General features: G+C 50.5%; 1 protein-coding gene across 1 annotated transcript in view; it reads left to right on the plus strand.

The window, feature by feature from the left end:
• The first annotated feature begins 466 nt into the window (after positions 1 to 466).
• Positions 467 to 11,701, plus strand: part of LOC123775073 (protein stum homolog) — a 59,009-nt gene continuing 47,774 nt past the window's right edge. The window contains exon 1 of the mRNA XM_069322052.1: positions 467 to 1,309. Coding sequence (XP_069178153.1) covers positions 1,115 to 1,309 — 195 coding nt within the window. The 5' untranslated portion in view covers positions 467 to 1,114. The remainder of the gene's footprint in view (positions 1,310 to 11,701) is intronic.

Consider the following 11,701-nt stretch of genomic DNA (forward strand, 5'->3'; position numbering starts at 1 on the left):
GTGCCAGGGGTCACTAGACCACTCTATCCAGTGAGGTCAACCCCAGCTGACCTCTTCAGGAATGGGGAAGACGGAACGAGCGGACTATGTTGGTGCTCGTTCATATCACTATCCTATATTACTACGCTTAATATCCATACTATCCTGAAGCAAAACCCTCCAACAACAGCATGACAAAAACTACAAAAGCAGCAGCATAACAGCAACAGCATTAAGGAACAAGCAAAGAAAACAAATGAACTTATCGCAAATAAAGATGCTTGCATGGAAGGGGCTTTTAATGGGTCAGTCTTGAGAGCGGGAATCTCCAAGGAGGGGAATATGATAAGAGAATGTTTAGAGCTCTCAGAGGGAGGGAGGGAGGGAGGGAGAGTTGAGAGAGTCAGTAAGGGGGGGAGAGGTTGGAGAGAGGGGAGTGGGGGTCTGGGAAAGGGGTTGACAGGTGGGGGAAGGGGGAGAGTGTGTGAGAGGACCAACTCCCCTCACTCGTGTGCTAGACGGCGTGCTGGCAGGTCTTCCCTTCACCGCTCTGAGCCAGCCTTGTGCGACGTGCTACTTACCCTGTGTTCCGTGTGCTCTCATGCTGTGCTCCGCTCCGTGTTCTGCATAATTTCGCGTCATCTCCCTCCGTGTTCAGTCTCTGTGCACCGCCAGGAGCCCCGTGTTCATCCTCTGTGCACCGCCAGGAGCACCGTGTTCATCGTCTCTCGTGTTCCACTTCCCAGTGTTCCTCGGGGTGTGTGATCCGGGTGTTCCGGCCTGGAGCTCCCTGGTGTTCCCTCCAGGATACACCGTCCCCCCTGGCTAATATTACCAACATTTCGAACCCTGTGTGTTCTTCAGGGAGTACAAATGATTAGTTAATCTTCTCTTAGTGTTTGCGAACGCGATAAGGCGAGAGAGAAAGAGAGAGATACATTAAACACTAACTTCTCGTCAATGAGCTTCTCAAAACTCGATCATTCCACAAGAGAAAAGACCTACTCGTGGTTAGGAAGTTTTCTCTGATATCTTAATTTTTCTCCCATAAACCCACACTCGAAACGGAGAACGAGTTATCAGATAAGTGAAAACAGAACGAGTAAGAGTGCCGTAGAGAGCGACCAGCGACAACATGACGGACACCAACAAGGAAGAAAACGGAGCCACCACGACGGAAGAGAACGTTGCGCAGGATAAAAAGGCAAGCAAAAAGAAATCTGAGAGGAACTCCTCCAAGCACAAGAAGGACTGGTTGGCCGTGGGCGGCATCGGCATCGAGAAGCGACGAAGGTCCTCCAACGCCTCCTACAGGATCGAGAACAACAAGGTAAGGAAGCGCGCCTTTGGCCACGACGGTAACTGTTGGGACACATTTCCCTACACCCGCTGCCTGTGTCCACCCAGATACCCGGGAGATACAGGCAACTGTTGTGGGCAGCGTCCCGGGTAGATCAATGGTAGTTAGCCTAGGCGGCCCTTCGATAGCACAAATACAGCTGGATTCTTGTCACCGATAACAAGGGAGTTATAACTTGGGACGGCGGAACCGCAGGTCTAATGGCCCTGCGAGGTGACGTAGAGTATTATTGTTATTGAACAAATCCACAGGAGCCGTGTTGAGGGATCGAACCCAAGTGCTGAGTGCTCCCAGACGCGCTCTAGTCGACTGTACCACGACATGGACGTGGCAACACCTAAGAGGCTTCAGTGTCCTGACTCTCCGACGAGTGTGTGTATGTGTTCTAATGACCCACCCAACACCCAGCCTGACCCAGCAACACCCAGGCTGACCCAGCAACACCCAGCCTGACCCAGCAACACCCAGCCTGACACAGCAACACCCAGCCTGACCCAGCAACACCCAGGCTGACCCAGCAACACCCAGCCTGACCCAGCAACACCCAGCCTGCCACAGCAACACCCAGCCTGACCCAGCAACACCCAGCCTGACCCAGCAACACCCAGCCTGATCCAGCAACACCCAGCCTGACCCAGCAACACGCAGCCTGACCCAGCAACACCCAGCCTGACCCAGCAACACTCAGCCTGACCCAGCAACACCCAGCCTGACCCAGCAACACCCAGGCTGACCCAGCAACACCCAGGCTGACCCAGCAACACCCAGCCTGACCCAGCAACACCCAGCCTGACCCAGCAACACCCAGCCTGACCCAGCAACACCCAGCCTGACCCAGCAACACCCAGCCTGACCCAGCCAACACCCAGCCTGACCCAGCAACACCCAGCCTGACACAGCAACACCCAGCCTGACACAGCAACACCCAGCCTGACCCAGCAACACCCAGCCTGACCCAGCAACACCCAGCCTGACCCAGCAACACCCAGCCTGACCCAGCAACACCCAGCCTGACCCAGCAACACCCAGCCTGACCCAGCAACACCCAGCCTGACCCAGCAACACCCAGCCTGACCCAGCAACACCCAGCCTGACCCAGCAACACCCAGCCTGACCCAGCAACACCCAGCCTGACCCAGCCTGACCCAGCAACACCCAGCCTGACCCAGCAACACCCAGCCTGACCCAGCAACACCTAGCCTGACCTAGCAACAAGGAGGCTGAGGGAGACCACACGACATGGTCAATGTTGCACATTCTTATCATTCATAAGCCTAATATCAAAGCGATGGACGCAGCTCCACTACCGAAACAGCTGTATCACAAGGCGAGCCAGTCAAAGGCTTAGGACCAGCGGACGTTGCAACTCTTAACAAACATTATTCCATCACCGAGGCGGTAGATAGTATGTCTACCGTTGGAGGACCGTGGAAGAGAGAGATAACGAAATAGGGCGCGCGCGGCCCGCAGACTATTCGACCCGCCACAGTCACTAAAATTGCAAATTATACACTATAGTGTTCTTGATAATATCCTTATAATGCATCTAAAGTTTTCCAGTGTAGACTACAGAACACATGGCCCTGTATGACTATGTGATGGACACTGTTAGTATCGCCTAGCTAGTTTCTCCTCCATACAGTCTAGGGTATTTTCACAAATGCAGATGTGAGTGTTATTAGATAAATAAGTAAATCCCCATCTAGAAGGATGTTGACAGTACCACAAACTATTGTAACCCTTCACATGGTCCACGGTGCTGCGTGCAGGCACACGGACCTAAACATGCTGTTAGAACACAAAGACAAAATAATCCCGTGCTGGTAAGAATATTGGTGTCAATGATAATTATGCGCGAATGTTTTACATGATGTTTGTATGATCCCTGGTTGGTTATCATGCCTTGTGGTTAGTTAACTTGCCCGCCTCTTGTGTTGCACAAACTGGGAGTAACAGAGAATGAAGTCGTGATGGCGACTCTTGGTGCCCAAAGATGCACAAGAATCATCAACATGAGGGAAGGACTTAAGCTTCCAGCCATACTAGGTAGAGAGAATCATGCAAGTCAACACCACCTTTTGCTTTAGTTATGAGAGATCTGACATCTCCAACATTGCTCAGAGACAAACTGCTTTCTTTCCTAACTACACCAACTAATCCCTTGAGTGATAGATCCTTGAGTAAAAATGGTTATGAGAACCTTTGGGTTCTAAAAGCAGTCACACTTCAAATGATTTGCCTCCTTTATCACATATGTAAGATCTTACGAACATTATGTCCACAACGATGGTTCAGTCCAGTCATCCACAGGACACACTCTAGGATTTACAGAAACAATACTCGCACACAGAGTATCAGCGTCAGGTTAAACAACTTTCTGACCTCTACACAAACAGAATTAGCACTACAAGTAGCTGCACAACAACCAGCTACCAGTACACTACAAGAGGAGTAACCATTTTCAGCGAGTCAAAGTATGGTCTTCAAGCTCTTGAACTTTCTGCAAGATAGACAGCAAAACCTCATAGTAGCATTTATAAATAGCCTGCTCGCTGCACAGAATTAAGTGTTCACGATATCTTTCGCATGGACATTATCTCATACAGTTGTGAGGCCGTGACGGTGACCCAGACACAACAGACACAGTAGCCAGTAACAGAGGTAAAGCTGAGTTAGACCCTGGTATCCTTATCCTCGTTAAGACTTTATGGCTCCGAACACTCAGGTCTGAGAGCAGAAAATAGACAGACTTTCAAAGAAATGAAATCACTAGTATAAAATGTTATGATTTGTTAAGATCTGATACCTGTGTATACAGGCAGCCCAAAACATCCATCAGACTGTGCGACATAGTCTGGTTGGATGTTTTGAATCAGGATCAGGTTGGGTTACCGTTATCTGTGGCAGGTGGCTACAGGTGACGGATCTCCCAATCCTGAGCACTCCAGGTGCAAACTCTGTGAGCAATAACTGCACATGATCTCTCACACTACATCACCGAATGCCCAGTTATCAGACCATTAAGACCTGTTGGCATGACGTACCTGGAGCTTTGCAATAACTTTATTCACTCTCGTGTTCTTGAAGACATCCTCATATTGCACCCAAAGGTTGCCATTGCAGGCCCACATGGCCCACATGGCCCTGTATGACTAACCACATAGTCTAGGGCAGCTCCATAGATGCGGATCTACCCAACTATGTTAATAAAAACCAGACAACACCCAACACTGGGGCTATATAAAGAATACCACACCCTCGAGAGGGAGGTGTTGGCCCATCACCAAAATAAACCTCGTGAATATTCAAGAGAAAAAATATAACCCTCGAGGCTTTTGTCCTCCTTTGTCCGACTGCTTTATTTTATTTACTTTGAATTTAACAGTTTTCGTGCGTGGTCTTATTCCTCCTTTACTATCCACCTTTTACTACTCTTCCCCCTACTCCTCCTCCTCCTCCTCAACCCCTCCACCAGCTCTCAGCGAGCCTGTGAGGAGACTACTTAAGTCAGCCTCTTATCTCCTGGGCCAAACTGTCTGGTATGGATCCACCATATTGGAGAGACGTCACAAAGGCCTCTGATGCCTTCACTCAAGTTGTACCTCGGAAATAAGTGCACGTGGAGACATGGCAAGTATTCTGAGACATGTCCATGCCCCGGGGGTACAGGAGGTCGTCCAGAAATGCCCCAGGGGTGCAGGAGGTCGTCCAGACATGCCTCGGGGGCACAAGAGGTCGTCCAGACATGCCCCGGGGGCACAAGAGGTCGTCCAGACATGCCCCGGGGGCATAAGAGGTCGTCCAAACATGCCCAATCAGGAGGTACGACAAGAAGCACGACACAGTAAGGTCGTGGCATTTACTAACCACAGGTAAAAACGGAACTAATGAGCAATGGTCAGAGGTGGGGACTCTGACCCCACCGTGGGCAGGTGGGGGCAGAGTCCCCACCTGAGTGGGGACCTGACTCTGCCGTGGGCAGGTGGGGGCAGAGTCCCCACCTGAGTGGGGACCTGACTCTGCCTCACCAAGAGGCAGAGTCTTGGGACACCCCCAGCAGGAGGTCGTGGTCGTCGCCAGCACAGTAACAACCTTGTCGGCAACTGTGCCAAAAGTCAGTGTTGCTTGACACTTAGCGGGATTCACCGTAGGAGGTACAGAGTGCCAGAGGGAGGGGGGGGGGTGAGGGCTAGGGTGGGGGGGGGGGGGGAGTGACCTAGACAAGCTAGAGCAGTAGTCAGACGAAGCCAGTTGAGCCTTCTCCCCCCCCCCTTATACATACCAGTGGAAATGGTAATGTTTATATACTGTGGGATAAACATACCAGGAAATTGAGTCTGAGATGGGAAGGTATAGGAAAGGTAGGAAGGTTGTAGTGTGGGGGAGGGAAGGAGGAACACACTGGCAGGGGTCTCCAGCACCACACTGGCAGGGGTCTCCAGCACCACACTGGCAGGGGTCTCCAGCACCACACTGGCAGGGGTCTCCAGCAACACTGGCAGGGGTCTCCAGCAACACACTGGCAGGGGTCTCCAGCACCACACTGGCAGGGGTCTCCAGCAACACTGGCAGGGGTCTCCAGCAACACACTGGCAGGGGTCTCCAGCAACACTGGCAGGGGTCTCTAGCAACACTGGCAGGGGTCTCTAGCAACACTGGCAGGGGTCTCTAGCAACACTGGCAGGGGTCTCTAGCAACACTGGCAGGGGTCTCTAGCAACACTGGCAGGGGTCTCCAGTAACACACTGGCAGGTGTCTCCAGCACCACACTGGCAGGGGTCTCCAGCACCACACTGGCAGGGGTCTCCAGCACCACACTGGCAGGGGTCTCCAGCACCACACTGGCAGGGGTCTCCAGCACCACACTGGCAGGGGTCTCCAGCAACACTGGCAGGGGTCTCCAGCAACACACTGGCAGGGGTCTCCAGCACCACACTGGCAGGGGTCTCCAGCAACACTGGCAGGGGTCTCCAGCAACACACTGGCAGGGGTCTCCAGCAACACTGGCAGGGGTCTCTAGCAACACTGGCAGGGGTCTCTAGCAACACTGGCAGGGGTCTCTAGCAACACTGGCAGGGGTCTCTAGCAACACTGGCAGGGGTCTCTAGCAACACTGGCAGGGGTCTCCAGTAACACACTGGCAGGGGTTTCCAGCAACACACACTGGCAGGGGTCTCTAGCAACACACTGGCAGGGGTCTCCAGCAACACACTGGCAGGGGTCTCCAGCAATACACTGGCAGGGGTCTCCAGCAACACACTGGCAGGGGTCTCCAGCAACACACTGGCAGGGGTCTCCAGCAACACACTGGCAGGGGTCTCCAGCAACACACTGGCAGGGGTCTCCAGCAACACACTGGCAGGGGTCTCCAGCAACACACTGGCAGGGGTCTCCAGCAACACACTGGCAGAGGTCTCCAGCAACACACACTGGCAGGGGTCTCCAGCAACACACTGGTAGGTGTCTCCAGCAACACACTGGCAGGGGTCTCCAGCAACACACACTGGCAGGTGTCTCCAGCAACACACTGGCAGGGGTCTCCAGCAACACACACTGGCAGAGGTCTCCAGCAACACACACTGGCAGGGGTCTCCAGCAACACACTGGCAGAGGTCTCCAGCAACACACTGGCAGGTGTCTCCAGCAACACATACTGGCAGGGGTCTCCAGCAACACACACTGGCAGAGGTCTCCAGCAACACACTGGCAGGGGTCTCCAGCAACACACTGGCAGGGGTCTCCAGCAACACACACTGGCAGGGGTCTCCAGCAACACACTGGCAGCTTATGATAAGTAACGTCGCCAACCATTTGTCCCGCCAGGAACCTTCTGTTTTTAACAATTTTTGTTGCTGTTCATACATTCGTGAGTCATTCCGGCCGCTGCCCCGTTCTGTCCCCAGCGTTGAGGGCTCCGTTGTGGCGGCCCTCACTCTAAGGGGGGTCGTCGCACCCTTATCCAGCGTTGAGGGCTCCGTTGTGGTGGCCCTCACTCTAAGGGGGGTCGTCGCACCCTTATCCAGCGTTGAGGGCTCCGTTGTGGCGGCCCTCACTCTAAGGTGGGTCGTCGTCCCCTTATCAAGCGTTGAGGGCCCATGTATGGTTATCCTCCACTTCTAATGGGGTTGTCCCCGCCGTCTCTGTGCCCGCGTGGGTGTGTTTACCTGCCAGTGTCTACTGAGACCTGGGCCTCGATCTCCGGCCCGGCCTCGCCTACCAGTACGTGGCTGGTGTATTCCTCCCGACGCTCCAGCTCTCACACCACTGGTGTGAGAGCTGACTGGTGTCTCGTCTTCCTTAACACTCTTCACATTCTCCTTCACCCCTTACTCTCTCCTCATTCCTCCCTTTCTCTCCCGACTTCTCCTCGCTACTCCGTCACTATGGTCAGTATACCTAGTCAGACGCACCTTGCACGCCGAGGTGCAAGGTGGCTCCTTGCACGCCGAGGTGTAAGGTGGCTCCTTGCACGCAGTGCTGAAGCACTACAAGCAGCTCCTGCCTGCTCCCGCACCTCTCTCTCTCTCTCTCTCTCTCTCTCTCTCTCTCTCTCTCTCTCTCTCTCTCTCTCTCTCTCTCAATTTTCTAGCCTCTTCCTTGCTCCCAAAACAATGTTCTTGTTCATTGTTCCCAAGTTCTGTGATGCTCTTTTTGTCTATGGCTTTGTTGCTCTGTAATTGAGATATGGAGGTGCGACACTTGCCTGCTCGTGGGGGGGAGGAGGGGGTAAAGCGAGCAAGAACTGATGGGTGGAGTGCGTATTATTGGTGAGAGCGTAATGACTGGTCATTAGTGGCATGCAACGGCAATTACATCCTGAGGTAATGAAGGTATACACGCAGGCAGAGAGAGAGAGAGAGAGAGAGAGAGAGAGAGAGAGAGAGAGAGAGAGAGAGAGAGAGAGAGATAAACTAAGTGGGAAAATTACTCGGCTACACGCACTTGCTGGTCCAGCATCAGCTCCTGGGCCCCCGTCTTTACAGATGTGGATCATGTGATACAATGGTTTCGTCGCTGGCATCTCGTAGCAAGCCTTTCTCGCCCTCAACTTTGGTCCACACACACTCACTCGCTCCCCTCATACTGACGGAGTGTTTCCTGGCACCACAACGTCTCGTCTCTATGTGCCTGAGTGTTTAGTGACACTTCCGTGCCTACGGAAAGTAAGGTCTAGCTCCCGGGCTCCGTCTCCTTGGTACCTAGATACCTCTCAGCGTCATCGTTCTCCATTCTCATTACATGCGTTGGGATTGAATTATAGTTTCACGATGCCTGCTCAATCCTGAAGTTAGTCTAGATCCTCTTGCAACATTTGCAACTCTCCACGGTACTATCTACATCTTCCTGCAACACCTACAATCATCTTATTCATGAAGAACTCTTAAACGTTTAAGTACCGAGAAAGATTATACAAGATAAATGGAAAGTCAGAGAGAGAGGGAGATAAAGATGACACAATAAAAATATATTTTTATATAAATTTTGTCTTGTCACTACGCACTTGTCAGGTCGCTACGCACTTGTCAGGCCGCTACGCACTTGTCTGGTCGCTACGCACTTGTCTGGTCGCTACGCACTTGTCTGGTCGCTACGCACTTGTCAGGCCGCTACGCACTTGTCTGGTCGCTACGCACTTGTCTGGTCGCTACGCACTTGTCAGGCCGCTACGCACTTGTCAGTCCGCTACGCACTTGTCAGGCCGCTACGCACTTGTCAGTCCGCTACGCACTTGTCAGTCCGCTATATACATGACTCTTAACTTTCAACGTAATTATTCTACACATATAGATAGGATACACACATTATAACCCAATAAAATAAACCAAACTTTTCTGGACCTCGATGGCTATTCCGAAATTGGCAGTTGGGAGCATCCTAGTGCAGCGTCCTCGCGTGCCAAGGCGTGTGCTATACTGATTTTGAAATACACAAAAAGAAACCATTTTAGTGCATTTGGCAGAGATGGAGCAAGAATGTCAACACCTTCCTTCGTGGGAGGATTACGGACTCATGATGATGTATGTGGGGGCAGCAATGCTGTCTTGCACAACATGGTGATTTAAAAAGGCGGTTCAATGAGGAAGTGTTACTAGGCTTCATTAATCATATTAACTGCGAGGAAATTTGTGTTCAGGACAATTTTGCCTGAATTTCTATATTGGTCTGTTTTCCTTTTGTTCTGTCGCGCCATAAATCAGTGGTCGTTCATAGTCCGTAATGAAGACATGAAATATTAGCATAAACTCTATTGCACTTTTTTACAGATAATTAATAATTGCAAGAGGCACAAACTCTTGGAGATAACTTTATATGTGCTTAGATATGCTATATTATAATTCATAAGAGAGGTAGCATTTTATCTTTATCAGTATGCCATAATGATGTTGGACAGACGAGGAGTAGTTTTGTCTACCTCAATGAACAAAACCTCAGTGTGGTTGAGGTATGCAACCCTCCGCCTCACCAACAACGGCAATAATACACAACCATATTATACCAGCTGTTCAGTTTTCAAGCTGCTTTGCGAGACTTTTATTTCAGATGCAAACAGCTATGAAAAGAAGCCCACTACACTTGAGGACTAGTTTAAACCCTCCTGAGGAATACAAAACACAAGTTACACCTCAATAAATCCTTCGAGCGCTTCCACAAGTACACCACTAGAATATGTGCATCCCAGGGTGGCCAAAATCATCCCAGAATTATATCATCTTTAATAATAAACCAATCTTAAGGATACAACATTACAACTAACAAAAAATATCCATGAAGTAGTAGTATTGAAACATATGATGAAACATTGAACATATAAAACTTGCTGAGAACGGAACTATAGGAGTAGACTGTAGTGAGAGTGTCTACACTACAAGAGTAGACCGGTGTTGTAGTAGACTGTAGAGATTGTAGAGAGGATCAAAGAATGAGGGAATGATGACAAAGGAAGTCCAAGGTAACTAGAGCAAAGGTATAGTTACGAACCAACGTGTTTGGACCCGTCAGAACACTAACACAGTTGTGCCCTGATATTGTGCTTTAAAATTCTGTCCCGTTAAAACAGGGCACACTTTTAAAAGTAAAAATAAAACAGTAGACGAAATCTTGGAGACTCTCGCCTCAGACGGTGTTGACAGAGGCCGCCAAGGTCACCGTGACGAAGAATGAACAAAGGTATATTTAACCTAGCCTAGCTCTAGTGAGAGCCATCATGTTTAAAACAACCTAATGACAAATAATCCAAGCTAAATATGAAAAAAAGGAAAATTACCCTGATTACCCACTTGGGCTGGACGGTAGCGCGACGGTCTCGTTTCATGCAGGTCGTCGTTCAATCCCCGACTGTCCAATTGGTTGGGCACCATTCCTTTCCCGCGTCCCATCCCAACCCCTGTTCCCTCATACAGCTCGCTGCATGCTTGTGTAGCCGGCTGCTCTCCGTGTGCCCTGGCGAACACGTTTGGGCTGCCACGTGTGTGTTTACAGTACGTGTAACAAGCTTGTGTTGGCGGGTCGTGTATTGTGTCAGGATCTTACGGGAAAAGTAACACATGGCAAGCCTCAGGGAGACAGCAGGGAACACGTGGTACACAAACGTCAGTACTGTGGAGAAATGCCCGACACACCACTGGAACATTATCTAACAGTGCACAGTTACAGCCACAACAGACCACTGGAACATTATCTAACAGTGCACAGTTACAGCCACAACAGACCACTGGAACATTATCTAACACAGTGTACAGTTACAAACCCATTAAGATTTCTACTTAGATTCAACAGAGCAGAAGTTGTTAAACACATGGGGACAAAATCTTACTGAAGCGACCATACGAGTCATAAATACTCATACTCCGCCCAAGTAAAACAGAAACAAGCAACACTTAGTGGGCCAGCCAGAGGATAGGGCCCGCGCAGTGGGCCAGCCAGAGGCTAAGGGCCCACGCAGGAATATCCCCGAAAAAAAAAAACGTGATATATCTCTCCCGGGAATTGTAAACTGTTCCGCTCGTGAGGAGTGAGCGGAACTAAGGAGAGTGGATATCTTCCGCTAAGATATCCAGACAAGTTTCAACGTATCTTCCGACTGTTGCAATTTTAAGCGAGATCGTCTCAGATAAAGACGTTTATTTTTAGTCATATAGTCACTTAGAAGATACATTATTCTGAACTGATTATTTGAAATGAATAATTTGCAGTTACTCTACAGGCTTGTGCATCATTGCCAAGGTCACTTGGTTTAATTGATTTTTATAGTACTTTTGTGGTGTTATTGGGGGGGGGTCACATAGGGGGTCCCACTATGGGGTCACATTGTGGTGCAGGATTTATATTTGATTTACAAGAGAGGATAGGAGCAGCGTGATC

Source organism: Procambarus clarkii, chromosome 10 (genome assembly GCF_040958095.1).
Source record: "Procambarus clarkii isolate CNS0578487 chromosome 10, FALCON_Pclarkii_2.0, whole genome shotgun sequence".
NCBI lineage: Eukaryota > Metazoa > Arthropoda > Malacostraca > Decapoda > Cambaridae > Procambarus > Procambarus clarkii.